This window comes from Phasianus colchicus, chromosome 5 (assembly GCF_987193195.1).
Source record: "Phasianus colchicus chromosome 5, bPhaCol1.hap1.1, whole genome shotgun sequence".
Classification (NCBI taxonomy): domain Eukaryota; kingdom Metazoa; phylum Chordata; class Aves; order Galliformes; family Phasianidae; genus Phasianus; species Phasianus colchicus.
The window spans coordinates 22,847,396-22,872,772 of record NC_143440.1 but is presented as its reverse complement, the minus strand read 5'-3'; the positions used below and the strand labels follow the sequence as shown (position 1 = coordinate 22,872,772).

At 51.8% G+C, this 25,377-nt stretch overlaps 1 protein-coding gene across 5 annotated transcripts; it reads left to right on the top strand.

The window, feature by feature from the left end:
- ALX4 (ALX homeobox 4) lies at window positions 1-25,276 on the top strand. Of its 5 annotated transcripts, none has more exons than XM_031593369.2 (4): window positions 1-507; window positions 19,244-19,554; window positions 23,147-23,275; window positions 23,600-25,276. In XM_031593369.2, exons 1-4 carry the CDS (start codon window positions 108-110, stop codon window positions 23,921-23,923), a joined length of 1,164 nt encoding a protein of 387 aa, XP_031449229.1. In that variant the 5' UTR covers window positions 1-107; the 3' UTR covers window positions 23,924-25,276. The 5 variants fall into 5 exon arrangements, with proteins under 5 accessions (XP_031449229.1, XP_089996950.1, XP_089996949.1 ...); XM_090140824.1 differs by lacking the exon at window positions 1-507 and adding an exon at window positions 2,669-2,890; XM_090140823.1 differs by lacking the exon at window positions 1-507 and adding an exon at window positions 3,382-3,647.
- The last annotated feature ends 101 nt before the right edge of the window (window positions 25,277-25,377 follow it).

Here is a 25,377-nt window from a genome sequence, read left to right as displayed (position 1 = left end):
GCTCCCGGCCCCGCTGTGGGTGTGCGCGTATGCGGGAGGGGGAGAAAGAGAGGCTCCTGGTGCCCCTCCAAGCGCATTAAGGACACTCGGGCCTTTTAATTTTAGGAATGAATGCTGATACTTGTGTTTCTTATTGTGATCCGGCTGCCATGGATTCCTACTACAACGCAGCCTCCCAGGGCGCAGACGGCTCCTCGCCTTTTAGGGCATTTCAAGCGAGTGACAAGTTCGGCCCCGCTTTCCTGGCCGCCAAAGGACAGAGCTTCGGTGACAGCGGCGCGAAGTGCCGGAGCCGCTACAGCCCGCAGGAATGCCCGTCCCTGGACGGCAGCGGGCAGGCGCCGGGCCCCGCCGCGCCCCCGCCCGCCTTTAGCAAATACCCGCAGCCCCAGCAGCAGCCGCCGCACCTCTACATGCAGCGCGGCCCCTGCAAGACCCCCCCGGAGAGCAATCTCAAGCTGCAGGAGAGCGGCGGCCACAACGGAGCCCTGCAGGTCTCCTGTTACGGTGAGTGCGGGCCGCGCGATGGGGCCGGGCCGAAAAAGGGCTCCCGGGACCGGGGGGGCTCCGGGGGAGGCCGCGGATACCCCTCGCTCCGTTTTGCCGTGGTTTTGCGGCGAACGCCGAGGCGGAAAGAGGCAGAGGCTCGAGGAAATCGCGGTAAATGGAAGAGAAAAGCAGAGAGGAGAGCCGCTCTGTGCCGAATGCCACCGCGGAATGGCTGCGCTGGGACAGAACTTGGGGCGAATGTCTCCGCGCTCTGCCCACGCCGCCGCCCCGTCCCTCTCTCCCACCCGCTGCTGCCCGACGCGGCCGTGCGCCGGCCGGAGCCCCGGGGCCGCTCCTCACGTGTGTCCCGAGGGCTCTCCGGGACGAGCTGTGCCCGGGAGGTCGGGGAGGGGAAAAATAGGAAAGAAAAAAACAAGAATAAAAAGAAATCAAATCCCCGACCCTATATTTTTTCAGAAGAATGGAAAGTGGAAATGAAACCTCTTCCCTTGTCTCTCCGTGCGCTGCGGGCAGAGCGGGGCTGCCGTGCCCCTGTTCAGGTGCGCCCGCCGTGACCCTGCCGGGCAGGCACGGGGACGATGACATGGACGGACCCTGCCGGGTGCGTTGGAGCATAAGGAGGGCAGCGGGGAGAGGTGGGGGAACGGTAGTATCGAGAGGGACTCAGAGATTCCAGCTCCCGCGTCCCCGTCTCTCGCCGTCACATCAACGGCGGCTTCTGCGCCCTCTTCGCTTTCTCTTTCTCCCCCACGCACCTTCCTTTCCCTTTGTGCAGGTGTACGAGCGCGCAGACGGACCTCCCCGGCCCCATCCGGCCTGAGTAAAGCCGAAGGAGTCCCCGCACCCCTCGCCCCATGGCCCCGGGCACTGTTCCTCTCCCTGTTGCTCGCCAATGTCATTTACTTTGCGCCAAGACCCTCTCCCCCGTGCCAGCCGGGGCCGCTCCCGTCACCCCAATTTGGGGCTGCACCCCTTTCCGTGGGAATGGGCCGAGACCGACGGGTGGCCGCTCCGCATCCGCGGAGCCTCGGGGCGCTGCGGGACAAAGCGGGGCGCGGGGGAAGCCGGTGCCGCACCCCCACTAACCGGCTCTCTTGTTTCCGTAGGCTGAAAAAGCCCCGGGCGCCAGTTCAGCCCGCGAGGGCATTTTGCAGCCCAGGGCAGAGCCGCCCGAATCTGCCTCCGCCGTTACGCTAGCGGGCGGCCCCGATCCGTCTCTAAGGGGACTTCGGATGGAGCCCCGGTCGGGAGCGGATGGCCCGGCCCGGCTCCGACCGCCGTGTGGTGCGGCCGGGATCGGCGGGGCTGTAATAGGAGCCACGTGGCTCCTCGAGGATAATTAACAACAACACTAACAACGAGGGCTAACGATTTAGGAGGGCGTCTAGTTAATGGTAGCCACGTTCGGCTTCCTCGGAGCGAAAGCAGCGATGGCGGCCGCGGGCTGAGCTCCGCCGGGCGCGCACGGCGCCGGGACCCTCGGGGCGGAGGCGGCCGTTCCGCTCCCGCGGGTCGCAGAGGACGTCGGAGCGGCGGCGGTTCGCCCGGGATAGGCCGAGCCCCCGCGGCTGCTCCGGCGCTTGTCCGGCTCTCCGGGCCGCCCATCGGGGCTCGGTCTTCTATTAAAATAACCCCCCTCAAAAATAAAATAAAAATATATATATATTTATACATATGTACACATAGATAATAACAGAGCGAGAAAAGCACGAGGCCGAGGAAAACGGAGCCTCTCCCCGGCGGTGCTCTCAGACTGCTCCTCCTTGCGCTCGTTGTACTGGGGCCGATGCCCGTTCGAGCGTCTCAAGCCAGCCGGGGGATTTCTTCTTTAATTTTAATTCCTTAATAAACACGTTCCGAGCTATAAAAAGCCCCCGCCTGCCGTTTATAGCTCCCGGCGTCTATTTCCAGATCGAATCCCTTCCATTGCATTGTACGGATAAATATAGGCAGGGAGAGCAGCGGCCGCACATCGGCGCAGGAAGCGAGCGGCGGCTCTTGGGGCGCTCCTGCGGGGCTCCCCCCGCCGCGGACGGCCGCGCTCGGCTCCCGCTGGCACCGCCCTAACGGGGGGCTGCGGGGCGGCCCGCGGAGCGGCACCGGCAATTAAAGTGAAATCTTCAATAAAGCCCCGGAGCGAGACGCCTATCGCGGCTCTCAGATGATTGATGCGCCGCGGTGATTGAGCTGCTATTTCTACAGCGCGGAACCGGAGTTAAGTTGCGTGTCCTGAACTTAGGAGCGTTTATACTCGCATACGGCAACACGCGCGGAAGTACGGGCTGGAAAAAATGCTTCGGGCGGTGAAGAGAATGTGATGGGGACGTGTACCCGCGGGAGGCAGAAAGAGGAAACGGCCTTCTTCGTGCTGAGGAAATCTGTAAGTGCGGGGTTAAGCACATAACGAGCATTTCTTGCCTTCAGAGAGCGGCAAAAAGCGCAGTCTGAAGCGCGTTGTTGTTAGCAGAAAGCGAGTGCCGTAGGAATTATTTGTCCGCTGCGCACTTTATTACTGTTGTTATTATTTTAATTGACACTTCTAATGTTTTTCTCCTCCCCTCCTCCCCCCGATGCACACGGCAGGCCCCCCCGCCTCCGGGACACGCCGTGCCCTGTGCCCGCCTATGCTACCGCGGTGGCACCGCTCTCCCGGTGTTCCCTTCGCCGGCCCCAAGCGGGGCGATGCCGCGCCCCCGCCCCGGTCCTGGTTCCCTCGGACCCCCGCCCGCCCCGGTGCGCGCAGGGCGGACGGTACCGCGGGGTTCGGGGTGCGCCGCCGCCCCCGTCCCGGCTCCTGCCCCGCGGCCGAAGGGAGGCGGGCGGGAAGAGGGGGAGCTGCCCGCACCCCGGGGGCCGGGAGGGGTGGGGAGGTGCTGCCCCGGCCCCCCGCTATAAAAGGATGCCGTCGGGACGCGCGGCGCGGCGCCAGCGGAGCGGGGACGGAGGAAGGAGGACGGAACCCCGGCGAGGAGAAGGGCGAGCGGCCGCGCCGGCGCTTTCCTTCCCGCAATAGAGTCAACAGATCCGCCGCTCAGGGAGAGGGGGGAGCTCCCGCCGGGAGTCGGGCCGAGGCGCTCGGCGGTGCGGGGCCTCCTCCGCGGGAGCTGCGGGACCCCCTCGGCCAGCGGCACGCCAAGGTAGGGCCCCGCTCGCCTCTCGCCCTCGGATGGGCTCGGTCGCCGCTTTTCGCGGAGCTGCGACGCGCTTCTCGTGGCTCGGCCGGAGATCTGGCTGTGGAGACCTCGGTAGGATTCCGGCCCGGGCTGTTTATACCGCTCGTGTGTCAGCGGAGCGGAGCTCCCCCCGGGAAGCTCTCTTTTCACGGGAGCGCTGCTTGTTTTCCATTTGTCCGCTGCCGAGCGGGTTTAGCTCCGCTTTGGCCCCGCGTTGCTGTTGCGCACGGCGTAACCTTACCGGCGACGGGACGGGTGCGGAGAGAGAGAAAAAAAAAGCCTTCGACTCGTCCTTGTCTGAATTGTTTTGAAACAAGACGGGAAAAATACCGATGGGGAGAGAGATTTGGAGGTGCTTACTGCGTGCGTCTTTTCCTAAGGGTTTGATGTGTTATTAACAATATATGCTGATGCCAGATAGCGCAAACGAGCTGCGTGTGTGTTATCTGGGGCTGCAGGCTGTTTATTTTGTGCTCCCTTTGAGTGCGCTCTCGGTGCGGTTGCATGACTAACCGGCTGCAGTGATTCACTGGCTGCTTTCTGGGTGATTGCTCCAAACAAGTTGTGAATCAAAGGAGAGCTCCCTGGCTGTGGTTTCTAACCTCCCAAGTCAAAACCCGGAGCGGGTTTAAGGGGAGCTGATGAGCAGTCTTCAGTCCTTCAGATCTTGAAGATTTATCCCCCTTCCAAGCCCTGCGTTCAGAATCGTGATGAGTTTCCCTTGTAAGAGAGAGGTGGTGTCTGGGAGGCTCGCAGCCAAGCTCTGCACTGGAGGACATCTCCAGCTACAGCCCCAGCCCTTCAGCCCAGCTGAATCTGTTCAGAGCCTTTCAACAGCTGTATAATTCTCAGGTAAGAAGCGTGGTGTGCTTTGGGCAATAAGTGCTTCTCATCCCATTTTTCAGCCGGAAGAACTGAGGTTCAGGATGCACGAGCAGCTCGTGCAAGGCCAGGCTGCCACCACGCAGCGGCATCAGTGCGATCTTCCCCAGGCCCAGCTCGAGCAGCAGGACGCTCCCGCAGCTGGGGAGGAATTTGTGGAGTTACTGGAAAAACTCAGCAGGCAGAGGTCCCTCGGTTTGATTTTGGAGGGGGTGAACTTGGCTTTCCTGAGCCAGGCCCTTATTTGGTGCAAGTAGTTGTGGCAATCGGTGTGTTCTCATGAGTCCGGGTGCCTCAGCACAGAGCGGACTCTCAGCCTGCCAACCCACATGAATGGGCTCAGCTTGGGCAGCCCAACAAGCAATGGGTTGGTCACTGCTTTTCAGAAAATGCTGAGAAATCCCTGCCCCAAGAGCAATGTGTTTCTAAGGCATTTCTCCTATGTCCCTGGAGGAAAAATAAAAATAAAATCCTGATGTAACTATTAATCAGTTTGGAAACTAAAGGTCTTACATATGCACGGAGATATGCTTCTAAAAGGAAAAGAGACAGCTCTGGATGAGAAGCCTGAGCTGTGACACAGCTGATAGAGGATGCCGTGATTTGAGAATCATTTCCAGAGGGGTGGATGGGAAGAGTTCATATGAATAAAACGTAATTTACAGTTTATTTACAGCTTACAAATTTACAGCTGTTCTATGTCTGTCTGCTGCCCCAGCTTCTTCAGTAAAAGTTCTTAAGTAAAAGAGGAAAGATACACATATATGAAATGAACAACCTCCTTTTATTTTCTGCATGAGTTCAGGCAGATCAGCATTATTACACACTGCTGGGCTGTGATTTTATTTGTGCTCACACAAAACCTTTGCATTTTGACTGTAACTGCTAAAGGCACAGTGTGAAAGAGGACTTCTGGTCAGTGTAGTGTTTTACGGGCACTTTTCTGTTGAACAGAGATGGGGAGAGAAGGGACCAGAGACAGAAGAAAGGAAGCAGGAAAGGGGGAGCTGGGAAAATTCAGAGGAGTGATGTGTGGTGGCAGACAGCTCTGTGCGGAAGGTGGTCTGGGACTGATTTTATGGACAACACAAACCTACCAGCGTCAAATTCTTCATCTTTCCATTGGGGATAGCTGTGATTCAGCAGTCAGTAGCTGCTGCATTTGGGTCCCTGCAGGGTCTGACTACGACAAGCTGATATGTCATAAACTGTGGTCTAGCTTTATGTTTGCCAAATATTTAGCTCAGTGGTTAAATGCCTACTGAATCTGGTAATTACTTTTTTGGGGAAAATGTGAATTAATGTTTTACCCTGCTAGTGTTTATCTTCTTGGTGGAATCAGTACCATTTCTAGATATGTTCCTTATTAGTAAGAGCTGTATTTCTTAGGTGTGAAGCAAGTGCTTTAGCAGGTACCAGAGTTGGAAGGGCAAGCTGTTTCAGTCAATGACAGGTGTGCTGTACGCTGAGGTGGTGTGAAAATTTCATGCTACCTTGAAGACAGCATCTGCCTTTGTTTGGTAAAAGTCTGTGAGCAGGGATGTTGCAGGAGGGAGGGATACAGCAGTGGAAGCCACCATGCCAAGCAGAGCCACGAAGGGCTGCGGGGGCCTTGAGATGAGGAGGTACAGCAGTGTAATGAGATGCTCAAGCAAATCCTCCACACAGTTCCGGTAGTGAAATATATGCGTGCATGTAGGGCAGAGGGATCATAACCAAAACCAAATTTGAGGAGTCAAAGCAAGACAAAGCTGGTTATTCAATGGGAAATGAGGAAACTGAGAAGACAGAATACTTTGGGCAGGTTTCTATCTGGGGAAAATAACAGGAACTTGTAATATCAAGCCTAGAAATGACTCCTGTTCATTCCTCTTGCATTTAAGGAGACAGACAGGGCTTTGCGTGCAAACACCACTGCACTGGAGAAGTACCTCAGGTCTCACCGGTTTCTCCCTGCACAGAAGCAGCCTCCGCAGGCCCTCTGATGCTGCTGACTGCTTCAGCTGAGTCTGCTAATACTGGTGTCAGAGTAGGGCTTGGTTTCCTAAGGGGGAAACAGGGAGCTGCATATTATTCTGGTGCGAGAAGGATCAGATAACGAAGGTGCGTACAGAAAGCCAAGCTAGTCAGAAGCAATAGGAAGTGAAAGGAATCCACACGAGAATAAAAACAAAACAAAGCTGTAAACTTCAGCGAGTGAAGGGCAATGCTGGGAGATTTCCCAGCAGTGGTTGAAGACAATGTGAGAATGATGTTCTGCAGGGACAGCGTGCAGGGAGACCCGTGGGCCCGGCTGCAGGGCTCCAGTCTGTGAGGTGATGGGAAACTTGGGGCTGGGGAAGGTTTTAATGGGACAGGAGAAAGAGGAAAGTGTTGTTCAGCCTGAGCCACAGCAAGGGCTTCTGAAGGAATGGGAAACTATCTCAAACTGGAAACTGAAGGATCACCAGGATACCAGTGGCTGCTGGCCCACTGCCGCTGGGCTGTCATGTACGGGTTGGTCACCCATAGGACTGTCCATTTCCAGCTTGTGTGCTCTGTAGCACAGGGAAACATTTCCAGCCCCAGCAACACCACTGGCAAAATGACTCCATAGGAGGTTATCACATGTCCATTATCCAGTTGTATGGAGCCCGGCGTGGCAGCACTGAGGAGAGCATGAGGCTGAGCACTGAGCAGGTGTGGGTTGCAGCCCAGCCTGCGTGCCAGTGTCTGGGTCGGGAGGCTGCGAGCCCTCCTAGAGCACTGAGTGGTTCTGTTCCAGCCTCTCCTCTGATGGTGCATGCCCAGACCTCATCCTGGAGCGGAGTCAGGAGCACAGCTGTGGCAAGGACCCATACCTGAGAGCTGAGAAGTGCTCAGTTATAGACATAACCTGGCTTATCAAGATTTGCTCTGAACTTTTGTAAGCAGATTGGAGCCAGATATCAGTCTGAGCTAGACAGGACACAGCCAAATGCTAGAAGGCAAGAGGAAGAGGAGACCCACCTACATTGGCAGAGGACCTGCAGACATTTTGTGCTCCCCACATCTCCAGATGCCAGTGAGGACTTCCAAGATAAATAGCCGGTGGACCAATTGCTAGACATTTAGGCAGATTGTGGAGAAGGAGGAGGCCAGAAACGCTCCGTGAAGCTGTGGGATTTATGGCAGAGCTTAAATATTGCATTTCAGCCCTTCAGCAAGAGTCAGAAAGCTGCTACTGGAAGAGAGGGAAGCTGGTTGCTTTAAGTCATACAATGTCCTATGCTGGGGAGAAGAGTATTTTCATTCAGCTCACATCACTTCGAACTATTAGAAGGACTTTTGCAGGATAGAGAGCAATGGGAGGATTGGCTGCAACATCAAACATGAGTGCAGCGGCTGGGTTAAGTATGGCTCTGGTAGGGAGTGGAAATATGGGGAGGCTTGTTGTAAATATATGGCTAGTCAGGACAGAGCCTCGTAAAAACCTACTACTCCGCTCAGGAAGCAGGGGCACCTGGAGCTGCACATACTGAGCTGGGTGATGCTGCTTTTAAGTTAAGGCTGAGGCTGCAGCAAGGCTTTGTGGTGCCCAGGGCCGGATATTAAGTTTGTGTTCAGACCAACCCTCTTTTAATTTCCTTTTAGGAGGGGTACATTTGTGGCTGATTCTATGAAAAATCCCCTTTTCCTTGGCCTTGGTGGCAAAAAGTGGTGTTCTTGATAGTATATCCAATTTGCCTGCATTTGGCAACGGTCCACTTGAGAGGGAGGCCCATGGAGGAACCCAATCTGCTGCAGCAAGAGAGGGGCTGCTGCATGTGCGTGTAATGTACGGGCATTGTAGATGCTTGTTCAGGTTCTGCAGTTGTTAACCCAAACTAGACAGAGTGGGAGATAATGGGGCAACCCAAAATGGAGCAATTCATAGGTGCAGGAGAAATGCCAGCAGGAGACTGAGTCTGTGGGCTCCAGGAGAGATCCCAGCAATGCTCAGCGTGCAGAGTGCTGAGGGTGGTGTCTGATCACTGAGCCTTTCAACCCCTAAAGACATGGCTCGTATGAAAGAAAGAGGTTTGGGCAATGTTTGTAATGCTTGCTTCTGTGGGCAGGTCCCTGAGCTGTTTCTTTGAGCTACCAGCCAGCTTTTGGGCCTTGTTTCTTGTCCTCACTGGGAGAAAGGCCAGCAAGCACTGCGCTGTGTAAATTATGTTAATCAAAGGATGCTTGTGCCTTGCCATTAATAGATAATATCTGGGATGTGCTGTACTGGGTTCATTTTGGTTTTTACAGTGGATCTGTGGAGATGAAAATGGCTTTCGTGCTGGGACAAGTGCATAGCAAACTGTGGCATGGGTTCCCCAGCACCTGTGTGTGCTCAAGAGACTAACAGAGCAGGAAACGTGTGGCTGGCCACGCTGTTCCTGTGACAGCTGAGGGCATCTCTGTAAATGGTGACCTTCCAGGGGAAATCCTCAATGGGACAGAAGAGCGACATGGCACTGGATGGTCCCCCATCCTCCACAGCCCTCTTGGGCACCAACCCAGCTGCCAGAGTCTCATCTGCAGGCCTACAGGAGTTACAGAACACCACATACTTCTTGCAAGAGGGGAGTTTCTGCTGCACACAGGTTGGGGGCAGGCACAGCACTGACATGAGACAAAGTGTACCTGACTGCAGGCTGACTGGATGCTGCAAAACTTGCTAGCACATAAATATGGCGTGTGTGTGAACCCGTAGTGATTCAACCCTAGATACCTTCACCTAACTGGTATGGAAGTGAACTCGTGTCCTGGCATCACATGGAAATATGCAGTATTCTTATTTCTTCTTTCTTTCACAATCTACAGAAAACTGTTCTGCTTCATCCAGTAGAGTAGAGGATTACAAGAAGGTTCAAGGAGCTACAAAGAGCCCTCAGAAATGCTCCTGGTATCAAAGCAGGATGTGATGCAAAAAAGATTCATTCGGCAAACATGCTTGCTTTGTTGTGTCTATTCTCTTCAGAGTAGCTGAGGAGAAACTCTCTGGGAAAGCTTAAAATTTAAAGACAAAATATTTATAGGAGACAGGGAAATAGAAAACTGAATGATGAGTGCTCATGAGAATTGGGTATATCAGAAACCCTCCAAAAATAAGAGGTTCTGAGGCTTTGCTATGATATCAATACCACTGGATTCCTTGAGGTTGTGTTCTCTCTTAGGCCAAGAGATAACTGGTTGTAGCAGAAATGCTAAGTCAGAGCCTGAACCAGTGATTGAGCACCTGGTGGAAGGCAGGCCAACCTAAGGAAGCTCAGGTGTGTGCAATGCCCCTGAATGATTGGACCCTTCCCAGACCCCATTTAAGGGTTGGTAGTGGAGGCAAGGGTATCTTGTTGTGGGTTCCTGTGTATCTGAGGCTTTCTGCAGGTAAGCAGCTTCTTTCCTTTGTTCCTGTGACCACAGCTGTTGCATTTGAGCACATCTTCACTCACTGCAGCCTAGAATTTTCCTACTGTTATTGCTGCGCATTCCATTGCTTTACACTAGTTTTGGGGAAAGCATAGAGAGATGATGGATAAATTCTACAGGAAATGTGATGAGTTTTTTGGATGGGCTATATATCAAAATAGGTTTCCAAAGATGAGGAGAAATCCTATTGAGCTGTAACTTCTGGGTACATTACTGCTGTTGATGTTTTTGTGCCTCTTCCTGAGATTGAATCTGACAGACAATGTTTGTTGGTAGCTATGGATTTCTTTAGAAAATGTCCTGAAGCTTACCCAAAAAGGAACCAACAGGCTATGATAGCAACCAGGCTTCTAAGAGATGCATTTTTCACCATATTTGGGGGTATGGACATGAGGAACATGCAGTAAGGCTGGTGCTTTTTGGCTAAAGCATTTCATCAGGTTTGTTAAATGCTAAAAAAATGCAGTAGGAGCATTCTATGGCTGGAGGTGTGGGGAAGGTTTGGCTAGTGCTGGGAGGAGACACTGATTCTGGCTGTAAGTGCCTTGTGCTGGCATAGATGTCTCCTTGTATGCTGGTTGGGTATTTCCAGAGGAAAAAGTGAGTTCTACCTGGGGTGGAATAAACAGTCTCTGAGGTAGGCTCATATGTGGGCACCTGGCTGATCCCCCATCCCTGGAGATGGAGAGCTTATAGACTCCTTTGGGCTGGAAGGGACCCTTAAAGACCATCTAAGCCAACTCCCCTGCAATGAACAGGGACACCCACAGCTACATCAGGGTGCTCAGAGCCCTGTCCAGCCTGACCTCGTGTGTCTCCAGGGATGGGGCATCCACCACCTCTCTGGGCAAGATAAGGAGCCTAAAGCAGATATGCACAGCGACCATGTCCACCTACTAACATGTGAGGGGCCTCCTGGCCCAGGAGGAGCTGCCAGAGGGTGCTGGGTGGGCCCAAAAACAAAAACAAACAAACAAAAAAAAAACCTGAGCCATGAATGTTGAGTCTGATGGAAATCATTTCCTTGCTGAGGGCATAGTGAGGAATGGCCAGGTTCATCTCCCAGGGAGATAACAGATCTCCATGATTTTCTTTTCTGTTTAGCTCAGGCTATGTTCTTGACAAATTGCACTCACACACACCATCTCTCTCAGCTGGTTGTTATCTTACAGAGCAGTTATTACAGGGGAAGGTTATTTATTCCAGTACACACTACAGTCTAAGTGAACTGGACTCTATAGCAGTTGTGAAATCTGTGTTTACAAGCACCAGCTTCATCTGCTGTAGGAAATGACCACAGGGTTTGACTTAAGCTGATTCAGAAAGCTGCAGGTCCAGCCAAAGGGCTCTTTGACCCCTTCTTTGGATTGGAGCGCTCCTACTGCTCCTGCTTGGCACTAATACCTTAATGCTAAAGCCTTGGCTTCTTCTGTGTTCACTGAAGGAGTCTTGTAGCTTAGAGAACCACTATTTACATCTCTGTGTCTTTTCCTGTGAGTCTTAAGAACAAAATGAGTTGCTTCAGCAATTGCATGTGTCTCTTATGTGTGCTGCAATGTTATGACCAAAATGTACATCAGATAGCAAACCTGAGAAGCTGCTCTGTGGGAAGCTGGGTTTGAGATGAAAAGGAAGAAGAAAGTAACCTGCTGTGGCCCAGCGAGCTCTCCTTGCAGACATCTTTTCTCATCCAACCCAAGGGTTGGAGATGCCCCAGGAGACAAAGAACAGCCAGTTCTGTTCCCTGTAGCAAATGCCCTGAGTCCTTGGATGCTGGAATCCTGGCTCTGCTCAGCAGTTAACACACTAGTGTTGATGGGTTCCTGAGTCATGCAGCCAAAAGGTGATTTGTGCTGGAAAGCTGAAGGTGGGGATGTAATGGACTCATGGAGTCTTTCCAGGTGCCTGGATGGGTGAGCATCGCTGCTGGAAAGAGATTTGGGGGCAAATTCTCATTTTCACAAGTTCCTAAAAACAATTTCTGTAAATATTTGCTAATGTTTACTTGACATTTGCAGTCACGTATGTCAGTATGATCCTACTCTGGAATGTTAACTGGAAACAAGCACGAAAATGGGCATGAGCACTGCTGATGTGAGTGCAGTTTTTAATTTAGGCTGATTTTCATGGTCATCATCTTTCACATAATGACCTGCTTCTGCTGAGAATTAGCGGGGCTGCAGGAGTTTTGCTGTTTTCAGGTGCTGTGATTTTTTTTTTTATTTTTTTTTTATTTTTTTTATTTTTTTTTTTTTGCTTCTCTGTTCAGAAGCACGATACCAGAGTCTCTGTGTCTACTGTCTGACACTTCCTATAAAAACCTGCCTCCGGTTGCCTCTAACTTAATCAAAACTTTCTGATTTGGGCTAAAAACTCCCACAGTATGTTTGCCTCTGGCTGTTTTTATAATACTGAGGCTTTTTTAATTTCATCTGAATCTATTAAGCTTTTTCCAAAGACATAGCTAAAACTAAGTGTATTTTTGTTTTCTCCATGTCAAAAAAGAAAATCTGACACTGCCTTTTGTCAAATGTTGTGGTACGTGGTGCTGTGGAGCACAGTGGAGCTGGGATTTGGGTAGAACGTGTGCACCTTCTGCCTTTCCTCTGAAAAGCTGCCCAGGAACAAGACTGAAAGAGCTGTGGTTCTCACTAGCTCAGTAACGACTGAGCTTTGACTCTTACACCTCAATACACTGCAGGTTTCGCATGCTGTGGGCAGGGTTACAGCCAGCTCTGAGTGCACTCCTCTTGTTATGGCCATTTTCTCCTGTAGACGGTCCAACCTTCCTCAGGCCTAGATGTTGTAGGGGAGCAGGTGAAAAAAGCTGTCCCTGAGGAAGCAGCAGCAGATCTGGGATATGAAATTTTATGGAAAAATCTTGGGCTGAAGGCTGGGGACTGTACTGCTTTGAATGGGGGCTTTTTTTCCCCTCTTACTGCTTGGGTTGTGCAGTGCTCTGAGTTATGTGATATGAGGAGTTTACCCTTTCAGCAATTTGCAGCTCCCCTTTCATAAGTAAGAAACATTTCTGTTAAGGCTTTCCTTGTTCAGCATTACCTAATGGATTTTTTCCTTAATAACTGTCATTTGCCCTGCGCCTTGCTATTCTCAAATGAAAATGAAAAATGTCAGTTGCCGGCTGCAAACAGCATTCATTATTCATTTACTAAAGGAATCTCAGGCCCATTCATCCCATTTCCTCTGAGTGCTTCATTATCAATAAACCTTTACCTTGCTGCTCCTATAAATCATTTTCATCCCTTTGCTTTGCAAGCTATGTGCCTGAGGTCTTGCACAAGCATCTTGCAGGAGTTGTGGTGGTGGTGTTTCTACTCCTTGGTCAGCTGGTAAAACTTCATTAAGAGGAAATTATTGAGCTGCACATGCATATGGATGAAGAAAGCACTGTACTGAAGCAAGCAGAGGAGAAGTTAGGCAAGAGTTTCAGCCATCCTTGCCTTTCTCTCCATGACCCCAGTGCGAAATTTGCGTGGTTGATGTTGTAGCAGCCCTGTTGGCCGAAGGCACAGTTTTTTCCCCATGGAAGGCTGAGTGTTATTGCTGTGTCCTTGCTGCAGTAGAGGCTCTTGGTAGTGGATGCTGTTGCAGTACATACGTACCGGTGTCAGGGTGAGGCAGGGCTGGCAGCCACAGAGGCCAAGAGCTTATTAAACTTCAATTCAGCCAGAGCTGAAAGATGTTCTTCTTGTGCCGGGTAGCAGAGCTTAATGGAGCCCTTTTCATAGATGTCTTATGAAACTTTTGGGATGCATATAAAAGGACTGAGATTTTTGGAGTAATTTAACTGAATATTTGCTTAGGCTGTGTAAGGAGCAGCTGGGGTTTCCAGGCAGGTCAGATGTAAATGGATGTTCCTTTATCTCCCCTCACCTCTAGGAACTGGGGTGACTGGTCACTGTGGTGCCTGTAGCACCATCCCCATCCCCTGAGCCCATGGAAGGGAGATGTTTGGCAGTGGGTGAGCGAAGCAAGGAGGGGTCTGGAAGCAATCAACCTGTCGCTGCCAGGCTTACTGTTATTTCATCTGCATTCTTGGTCAGCAAGTTCCCATTCCAGCTATACTGCTTTTTGCTTCAGTTTGTGATTTTGATGCCCTGCTCCTCTCTGCCAATAGAGTTGATCCTTGCCTGTCTCCCATCCCCACTGATTGTGAATTGAGGGTTTGGTAGCCAGAATCCTAATTTCATTCTGGAGTGCCTACAAAAGCCTGGTGCTCGCAGGAAAGTTAGCAGTTCCCAGACCTGGCTGGCCCTGAGTTTTGCGATGTGCAGTGAGAATGGAAATAAGTTCTAGTTGTGCTTCCAAGAACAGGCACGTTTGGTAAGGGCTGAATGTTTTCCTTCCCTCATCTGTGCCTTTCTTTACTGATCAGCTGTATAAAACTGAGAAGCAGCAGAACTGTTGTGCTAAAGAATCTGGCCTACGCTTTTGTCCTGTATTTAAACTCAGCCTTTTCCATGGTTCAGTGAGGTTCAGCCAGCTTTGGGTGTTTTCTGTTTTTATTTCAGCTTTCCAATTTCCAAGCAGGGGCTCTAGTACCCATTCCCCTTTTGATGTGCTGTGCTCAGGGCTGTTCCAGCATCTCACAAACTGGGGGTCTCAGCTCCCCTCACACTGGGGTGCTCTCACTTACCCCTGAGGGTCTGTGGACCCTTTGGAGGTGAAATCCAAATAAATAGCTACTGGTGAGTGTGCAGGCCTGAGTCTGACTGAGACAATGTGGAAATGCTTTGGAAGGAGGAGTCCACTTTTTCTACAGGTACCAAATTCAGGGCCAAAAGGAATTTGCAAGTCTTTCCAAACTGTCTGCAGATCCTTGTCTGCCTCATCTCCCTTCCTGTGCAAATGTTTGGTGATGCATAGGTTTAGAGTGGCAAGGTAGATTTTGCTACAGGCACATAATTCTTGGAGTAGGATGTAGCATAAATCCACAGACATTCCAGCTGGGCTTTGCATGTAGCCTGGAATACTGGGGACATGGGTTAGCAGACATGGTGGTGAACCATGATGGTTGGACTAGGTGATCCTAGTGGTCTTTCCCAACCATATTGACAGCCTTCCCCATCCTAAGCACTGAGCTGTCTCTGTGGGATCACCTGGATCTGGCTGCCACATGGTGTTGACTGTCACTTCTCTCTACTGCCACTTGAAAAGCCATCCTGCCTGCCCCTGACAAGGCAGAACAGCATGTCCCCCAGGGCACTGTGTTGTCACTGCCATCACTGTAGTCATTCCCACTGTAGAGATAAGAGAGCCTTGTCAATGAGAATACATGGGCTCACCAGAGAGAGGCAAGATCCCCAGCTCCACTACCTGGCACAAACCTTCATCTCCTTTCACCATCGGAGGTGAAGCAGCTGGCATGCAGCCCAGCAGTTCCATATGCTCCCAGCAGGGGCAATGGCTGTACGTTCTCTTGCTCAAGTTCTTTTCCTGTGCTGCATTCTGGTAGCCAGTAGGAGAGCTGCAATGGCAGCAGAATCATTTCTGTACTTTCCAAATTTGCTTGTCAGCTCTTTCCTGCTCTTCAGATGGGTGTGTCTAACAGAGAAGGATTTGGGGCATAAACTGTGCCTTTTTGCTCCAGCCACTGCTTCTATTCAGAGTTGGCGGAATAGATTTGTTTCTGTAAAAGCCAGTATTGTTAGTGTCCTTTAAACACCATGACAGAGGATCTAGCAGTGTGTGGTGCACTCTCAGAGCTGATGCTCTGAGCTCTGTGTATGCAGCTATGGGGTGTGCAAATCCACCTGCTCAGGGAATAAAGCACTGTACTCACATGCAAGCATTCCCAGCTGCCAGAGCAGGCTCCAGCCTGTGTGATAGGTGGGCGAACGCATGGGGACTGCTCAGCTTCATGCAGGCTCCAGGGACCTGCAGGTAGGCTGGGCACAAGATGCTGTGCTTGTCCTTATCTGGAGTGAGAATGGAGGTGTTCCAATCAGTTCCCACTCAGCAGCAAGGGCACTGCAGCTGTTATAGTTATGACTCCTTGTGTGGACTTCCACCTCTTGCATTTAGGAGAGGAATGATGCTTAGTGTTTCACCTGTGACCCAGTGTGGAGGTTTAGTTAATTATTTGCTCACTGTTAATAAAATCAGTGATTCTAGAGCCAGACACAAAATTCTGCATCTTCTCTCCATCTTTGAATCTGTCTTTCTATCTGTAGACCTCAGAGTGCTTGCTCCCTGAATGGGAATAAACCTCAAGATTCCTTTCTTCTAATGAATGAATAAAGGAGCCCAGCTGCTCCTTCTTATCCTATCTAACTCCAAATGTGAATATTTTTTTAAATGATGGCCCTGTGCTTCTTCCTGGGCTGCAGCAGACAGGAGGCAGAAGGCTGCAACAGCCAACCTGGAAAACCAGCAGAACAGCTTCACCATGTGTGGAGAAAGATACCAGGACTGTAGGGTTGCTGCTGCTGATGGGGTCCTGAAGATGTGCAGTCTGGATGGTGCAGCAGCTCCTCCTTGGTAAGAGATGCAGCCAGTGCTTCCCACACCAGGCCTGAACTTCAGGGCTGCTACTGAAGCATCAAACCACATGCTGCTAACAAAGTGCACTAGGGAAACAGCCACGTGCCAGCAGTGTTCATGGGTTGTGCTGACCATATAGGTGTCTCGCAGCCTTGTAGGGTACTGTGCTATTTCTGTGGGATCTGCCTTTGCTCAGGGGAATCACAGCAGATGCTGTGTGAAGGAGACATTGCTTTGATCTGAGCCCAATGCTTCTGTGTGCATTGGAGATGCCCTGCTCTCCCCTGCCATGTGGATGTGCCAAACTGAATTCAATTCAAATTAAATTTCATGGTTAAGTTTGTATACAGAGAAGACTTTAAGTCCTCATCTTTCCAAAACAGCCAGTTAGGAACAACCCAGATACATGCTGTGAACCCACAGTGTGGCTAAAAGCCTGTTCCCTGTGGGGAGGGATCAATGGACATACTGGAGTCACTGCAGGGTCACCTGGCCACCACAGTGCCCAAGCACACAGTGTGCTATGGGTTCTCCCACCTGAGATCCCAGAGAAATATGTGCTGGCACCAAAAAGGCATTTCCCCTTGTGCAGGGATCCAGAAAGAAACTATGGCAGAGCATCACAATGCTGGGAACCCTCAAGACTGGCTGTCCTATGCTGCCTGCTGGCATCTCTGGTGGGTGACTCAGGCATGGCAGTACTGGTGGTACTGCAGATAGATGAGGCACTGGGAGAAGCCAGCAAATCTCTTTCCACCACAGTGAGGGTGAGGGAGGAGCCAAGAATAGCAGAGGAGGCACTGAGCAGTCCTGTCAGGCTTGTAAGGCTGCAGCGATGCTCACATTACCTCCTTGTCATGGAGATCTTCATAATATGTAACTCAAGGTCTCGTTAGATTTGATTAGAAACAGACACCCCAAACTTTGCATTGAAACTTTGAGGCCATCTCCAGTTACAGGAAGTCTGGACATATCCATATGCAGATGTATGCAATTTGTTTCACTTCAGCATTTAGCATGACTGGTTTGAGGTCAGGGATCCTGTTCCCAGGGAATGGCAGTTGCTCCTCTGGATGTGGAGCAAAGGGATGTGCATGCCATCCTTGTGGGCTGCCTCCAGCCCATCTTCTGCCTGTGGACAGCCAGTGGCTGAGCCCTAGAGGTGAGGGGAAGTAGCGGGGAGCAGCCAAGGGATGGCCTTAGGGCCTGTGATCCTGCTGCAGGGGTCCTGGGGAGTACTGGAGGCAGCCAGCATGAAGGCATGGATGGAAGTGTACTCAGCTTTGTGACATACTAAATTAAAAAAAGAAATGGAGGTAACAGTGTAACAGTGATAGGATGAGAGATAATGACTTCAAGTTGTGCCAGGGGAGGTTGAGGTTGGATGTTAAGAAAACCTTCTTTTTGGAAAGAGAAGTGAAGCATTGGAACAGGCTGCTCAGGGAGGTGGTGGAGTCACCTGGAGGTGCTCAAGAAACATGTAGATGTGGCACTGAGGGATGTTGTTAGTGGGCACGGTGGGGATGGGCTGACAGTTGGACTTGGTGATCTTAGTGGTCTTCTCAAGCCTTAATGATTCTGTGATTCTATGAATTAATGAGTATATTGGTAGAGCATGTGACTGATACACTCAGTGCCCAGGGTGATGAATCCTTCTCAGAACCATACCAAAGCACTGAGAATGACAGACAACATGAAGCTTGTTTGAGCACCTCAAGAGTCTGAAAGAGCAGCAATAAATCCTTCTTCTGAAAATCCATTAGAGTAGTAGAGGCAAATAGCTCCCACACCTCCAGCATCAATTCCAGTCCTGGCCACTTCTCTGCACTAATTAGTGCAGTTTCTTTCATGTCTTATCCTCCCATACTCAACTTTGTGTCTTCCTGCCTTTATGCCCAAGAGCAGTAGCCACATTTCATCCTTTTCATTTCAGCCAAGTTACATCAACTCAGTACTTCAGCTGTGAAGGTAAGTGCAGACCTCCTCACAAATCCACCTACTTCATGCTTTTCCTAGGAAGCCATGGCCAAGCTGTTCCCTAAACAGCAAAGCTACACATAAGTGATGAATTAGGCTGAATGAAGTTGTAACAGAAGATAAATGCTGGAAAAAAAATAGGGATTTCCAGACACTTTGGCAAAGATGTCTGGGTAAATGACCTTGGAGATGACATTGCAAAATTCTCCCAAGGGAAAGCTCCTTCTAGGGAGACCATTAGATGTTGGAATCATTTCCCAGAAAGGTTGGTCTTGGACACATTCAAAAACAAGCTAATATGAAATTAGGAAAAAAAAACCAACCAAAAACAAGGCAGGTGTTGTGTTCTTGCATTGGTAAGGAGGGTTTGAGCAGCAAGTATTTCTGCAGCCTTTCTATGTAGGTTCTGCAGGAGATGAAGGTGAAGGCAGTGTTTCTCTATCATGTACCAGACTGGGGCTTTCTGCAGGTGTTCTATATTAGCCCTCTGTGTAGTGATGGGCACTGCTTTGCCAACGGCAGCGTGAATCCTCACAGTAGGCTGTGGGGTTGCCTGGAGTGCAACCAGGATGGGGACATGTGGGGACACATGCTCATAGAGTAGCACCCCTTGTACCTAGTCCCAAACACAGACTCTAATTTTCCCTGTGTCTTCTCATCACCATCTGTTTGTTTCTATTAAAGGCTTTTCCCATTGCTGGAGCTTTCAGTCTAAACAATCAATTGGCCATAAGATTTACGCACGTTTTCTTCTCTCTTTCTCCCTCCAAACCAAACAGGTAAGGAGAGCAGCTTGGGAGAGGCTGACTTGCAGCCCAACGCTGACCCCTCGGGCATGGACAGCAGCTACCTCAGCGTGAAGGAGGCCGGAGTGAAAGTCCCTCAGGACAGGGCCAGCACGGACCTCCCCAGCCCCATGGACAAAGCGGACTCGGAGAGCAACAAGGGCAAAAAACGGAGGAACCGTACCACCTTCACCAGCTACCAGTTGGAGGAGCTGGAAAAGGTCTTCCAGAAGACCCACTACCCAGATGTTTATGCCAGGGAGCAGCTAGCCATGAGGACAGACCTCACTGAGGCTCGAGTACAGGTAACAGCAATGCCTTGGGCTGGGCTAGGGGTGGGTGAGCCTTGAGCCCCTTGTCTTTGAGCTGAAGGGGTGATGGGGTGGGTGAATCCCTCTGCCTCAGAGGGCCAGGAGAGATGAGTGGCTGTGATGCAGTCTCACAGCTGCCACCAGCAAGATGTCAGCTCCCTGCTGCTAACCTGGGTGTCCAATCCAGCCAAACCCCAAAACGAGAGAATTTAAATGCTGCTATTCCCCCTGAATTCATATTAACCCAAAGGTTTAGCAGAGCTTAGAAGCATATGCAAAACAGAGAACTGCTTCTCAGAGTAGACATCTATAACTCATGTTTTGATGGCCACCTAAGGCTGCTGGGAAGTTAGGACATCATTTTGTCATCTGGTTAACTCTGTGACTCCTGTTTTCAGGCATTCATTGCACCACCACCACCTCTACAATTCACATTAGCATCAGGAATATCTGGAGTGGGAAGGAATCTGGTTATACCTCTCAAACCAGGAACCCTGCTTGTTTTCTGCTCTGAACCCTATAAGCACTTGTCACAAACAAAGCAGTTAGGCCAGCATCCTTGTGCACGTTAATTCTAGGTTCATTCCTAGCTGCGGGACTTTTCTCATCCACTTGTCCAGACCAGTCTGCAGGGCTCTGTGTTCTTTCCTACAGCTTTTCTCCTCATATCAGCTGTGGCTGTGTCTCAGCAGAAAGGGGAGAGGCTCCTGTTAGTTCTGTGGGCAGCATCCCCATACCTGGCTTTCCTCTATATCCAGGCAGTGCTGTCCCTCCCCAGCAGCACCATTCAGAGCCCTGGCACAGGGGATGGGGCAGGATGAGATGATGGGGCTCCATGTCTGGGCAATGCAATGCCTCCTCTACCCCCCTTCAGAGCCAGCACTCCAATTGCTAGGACTGCTAAGGAGATCTTTTCAGTGGTGCCCCTGTGATGTGGCAGGGGCTTGAAAGTAAGAGGGAAATGTCAAACTTGGCTGTAGCGAAATCACTGCCTTGGAGGAGGAGAAGGGAAAAAAAAAAGAAAAGCAAAGCAAGAAGTAATATATCTTGATCCCTTTTCCCCCATAAAACCCTGGGAGGCTGGTGGAAGGAGCGGAAAGACTGAGCTAAGCCTGCAGGAAATTAAACATGAAATGAAAACAAGCTCAAGTTATTCAGTTCTCTCATCCCAGGCTCCAATTTCCCATTCCAGGCCACTGATAAAATGGTGTCCAGTTTCAGCGCTCAAAGATGAATTCTGGCTCTGTTCTTGCAGGCTGGAAGGCAAAGGGCTGGTGACCATCTCTCACAAGAGGGCACACAGCCTGGCCATCAGCATTGGGATAGGCCTGGAGACAGATGGACAAACAGCAGAGGCAGGAAGGGGCAGAGGTGGGGATAGTGGCCACTGGAAGGGGAAGGTAGAAGGGAGGGGAGCTTGCTTTAATCTTTCACTTGGCATTAGGACTGAAGTAATGGGCAGCCCTGGGGCAATCCCAGGGACTCAGTGGTGTTGTGGCCCCAGCACCCCAGTGGGCACCCGCGCAGCAGCACCAGCTGGGCAGGGGGGAGAGCAATGCATTTCATTTCAGCCCTGCTGCCTCCATGACATGTCAGAGTGCGTGCATATGGATTGAGGTACCAGCATATGGCTGCACATTTATGGAGACAAGAAACATTTTCTGTTCTGTAGATTTTTATAGGACTGATTGGATACACTGGAGCTTATCAAAGCACTGTCTGCAGGAGTCAGATCCACGACATTTGCACACACTCCCTCCCCATTCATTCACACCAGTGTGCAGTGCAACAGAAACACTCCCGTAAGCACTCTGTCCCCACTCACAGATATAGCCCCAACCACTGCACCCCTTTGTGCAGCGGCTTCTCTCAGCTGAAGGTGACAGGCAATGAACAGAAAATTCACCCTTGGTGCTTTTTCAGTTTTTTTTCTAGATTTCCTCTTTTGTACCTTCTGAATTCAAGGAAGCGAGGGGAAATCCTACAGGAAGATACCAAGCAGAATGATAGCTTTTAAGAGTGGAACAACTGTCTGGAGTAGTTGATTGCAAGAAGCAGTGGGACACAGAGGGCAGGGAGCATCTCCATGCCCTGGGCCCCCAGCAGTTTGCCTGCAGGTGCCCTTCAGCCTCACGGGATTGTGCAGATATTCTGACCCAACCTCCCAGCTTGCACTTTGAGCCCGGTTTAAACAACTTTGCCTGGCCATTGCCGGCCCCTGCTGGGGTCAGTCCCAAGTAGGGCAATGCAGGTGAGTGCTTGCCAGGAGGGATCCGGCCACATGTGCTGGGCATATGTCAGCCCCAGCACTGTGCACAGTCCTCGCCATGCTGCCTACCTGCAGGCACCCGCTGTGCACAGCAGGGCCCCGCCGCCCCGGGAAGAGCCAGGTCAGCACCACTGGCTGTGAGCCTGTAGATCAAAGCGGAGCGATCCCAGCCAGCCCTGAGACTGGCCTGCAGCTGGGCCAGGGTGGCTGTGCCAAGAGGAGGCAGAGGAAAAGCAGACGGATGGATGCCTGGGGCACCAGTGTGCTCCTGCAGGATGTTCTGCATGTGCAGCACTCTCAGCTGGAGTGATATTGGGATTGTTCTGCTGAACTGCACCCTCTGGAAATCCTTGCGGGGTGGAAATTGCACCCATAGGACATCCTCAGAAAGCACAAATCCTTGTGCTGGTTTCTTCCTGGACTAGTTTCTACTGAGCTGACACTAGAAATGCTGTTCTAGTCTGAAAGCTGCACCGTGCCCGTTGCCTGGCTCACTGAGCAAAAGAGCAGCCCAGAGGGGCTTCTGTTTCTATGCTGTTGCTGCAATGAGATGCCAGCCCCCCAGCCCCAGTCACCGTGCAAAACTTGAAGCAGAAGCAAGAAGCTCCCAGCCTGCTCCCTTCATGCGCTGGCGTGACCTGCACACCCCAGCCCCTGGTGATCGCATGCATCACTCGGTGCCTTCAAAGCAGCTCGTGATTGATGTGTTTCCCTGACTCACAGGCTTCAAGAGGCTTTGAAGACACTGGGCCAGGCTCTGATCTTTCTTATGCTGATGCAAATCAGGAGCAATGCTGCTGACAACAGTGCAATAATCCACACTGATGTCAAGCCAGTAAAAATAAGAGCAGAAACAGAATTTTGGTCTTTCCACCGCCTCAAAGGCATCTGAGCAGTGCTGTGAAGAGCTACAAGACCTGCACAGCAGAGGACATGCAACTCATAGAAGTGCTCTTCTTTCCAGGAGCTAAGATGGAAAGGAGCACTGAAAATCTTTTCTTTCTTTCTTTTTTTTTTTTAATAGTTAATGAAGACTGAGAGTTCAGTAGTAAATAGAAGTTCTCAGCCAACAACATCTTCACAGCCAGGACTGAGCCTGGGGAAAGCCCCAGTGCCGCAGGTCCCAGCCTGGCACAAGCACACACAGATGTTTGCTCCTTGTCTGAGCATGGGGGAGTTGGGTCATCCCAGGGCAGAGCTGGCTGCAGGGCAGAGGCCAAGGCTGGGCTCCTCCTCTAGACCAGGCTGCTCGAAGCTCCTGGTCCCATGGGCTCCCATGTCCTGTGCTCACAGCTCCACACCCCTGTCTCCCCACAGGTCTGGTTCCAGAACAGACGAGCCAAATGGCGCAAGCGGGAGCGGTTTGGCCAGATGCAGCAGGTCCGGACCCACTTCTCCACTGCCTATGAGCTGCCTCTGCTCACCCGTGCTGAGAACTATGCCCAGGTGAGCAAATTTCCTGCCCCAATCCATCTGTCTGTTCATCACTGCCCTGCTCCTGGAGCCCCCGAAGCCATGCTTTGCTCCTGGGGTTCATCCCCTGCCCTCGTGTTGGGGTGCAGGAGCGTGGGGTTGTGCCATTGAGCAGCAAAGGAACAGCAGCTGTTCAGGTGAGTGCCCTGTAGTGCTCTTTTGAGCCCCATTGGATCACGGCTACCACAGCAGGCACCGAGCCCTGTTGGGCTTCAGATCCATCTGTGTTTCCCAAACATCCCATAAGGTCCAAGGTGTTGTCCTTCCCCAGGCCCTGATGTGTTTTTTTTCCTGTAGATCCAGAATCCCTCCTGGATTGGCAACAATGGAGCCGCCTCCCCTGTGCCCGCTTGCGTCGTTCCCTGTGAGCCGGTGCCCTCCTGCATGTCCCCCCACGCGCATCCCCACGCAGCTGGTGGTGTTTCCGACTTCCTCGGTGTCTCCAGTGCCAGCGGCCACGTGGGCCAGACTCACGTGGGTGGCCTCTTCGGTACGGCCGGCATCGGCCCCGGCCTCAATGGCTACGAGCTGAACAGCGAGCCAGACCGCAAGAGCTCCAGCATCGCGGCCCTGCGGATGAAGGCGAAGGAGCACAGCGCCGCGATCTCTTGGGCGACATGACAGGGCTGCCGTCCAGCGCCTCGGCACACCGCGAGAGCCAGTGGGGAAGATGGGAGACCTCCAGCCGGGACTCCAGCCAGCCCTTGCCTCCTCGGGGATGTGAACGCAGCACTTTGAGCTACCCTAGGTGTATAGAGGACGTGTGTTAACGTTAGTGGCGTGTGCCCAGCATGGACGTGGGAGGTCCCAGCCTCCCGGCCCTGGGTCAGGGCTGTGGGGCAGCGCTGCTGCCCCCTACTCTGGGGGTGTCCTCTGCTATCGCCACTGCCTCCCCGGGGACTTGGATGCCTTTTCTCCCTGCTCCTTTTTCTGACACCAGATCTGCCTTTCTGGAGAGCAAGAGCCTACCAGCGTCTCCAGCAGCTGCCCCGTCTCTCCACATGTACAGCTCTTCCCTCCTCAGAACCCATCTGCCTTGCACAGGGGACGGGACGGGGACTCTGGCACCAGCAAAGAGACGCTCTTCAGGCTGCTCCTGCCTCATGGGAGCCATGGCTGAACGGGATGAGGGGATCTTCAAGGCCAGAAAGGTGGCAGTGCTATCCTACTTCCTTCCACCCAGCAGGAGGTGAAGTATGAGGCTTAGGGGCCTCTTGTGTGGGCACAGTGCCACCACTCTGCTGTCTTTGATGGCTCCCCACCATCCAGCTCAAGATGTGCATATGGAGTGATGGCTGCTTGGAACCTTGTAGAAGTCACACTGCCATGAGCACTTGAAGTTTGCTCTGTTATAGTTGTGGCTGTTGTGCTGTAGCAAAATGTGTTCTCTGGCTTTTACAGGAGTCACTGCCCTCTGCTCTCAAGTCCCGCTGGGCCCCCAACAAGGAGCAGAGCACGTGGCCAGGACTGTGTGAGGGCATCCTCACATTGTCCCTAGCCTGCCCCATGCGGCAATGTCTCTTCCCCAATTGCCTCTCATTCTCTACTTCCCCAAAACCACCTGCCAGCACCTACCCACACCTCTTCCAGGGGCTGGGGGAAGGCTGGGAATGGGGGATAGTGGCACTGCCCCATCTCTGGCCACTCCAGTTTGCCCTCACCTAGCAGAGTGAAGGAAACACCAGAACTTGCTCTCTCTCCTAAAGTCCCACCCACGGTTTTCTCCCCACATGCTCCCACTTGCACAACTCTGTTTAGTACAGTCTCCTCTCCAAGGCCAAACCTCTCTCAAGCTGTTCAGTGGCGTCATAGCACCAAGAATAATTTTAGAGTTTCCTTCTGCCCCACCAAAAGGTCACCAGCAGCCATAGCACACAGCTCACACGCTGAGCTCCAGCTCAGTGAGCAAGAGAAGTGCAGGGTTTTGCCCCATACAGCCATCACATCACACTCCATCCACTCTAGGTCCAGAGAGATTTGCATCAAAGGGCTGCAAAAAGGCTACAACCAAATGTCACGATGCAGGATAACTGCATGCCATATAAAAATATTTCTACAATGCCTAGACATTGCCA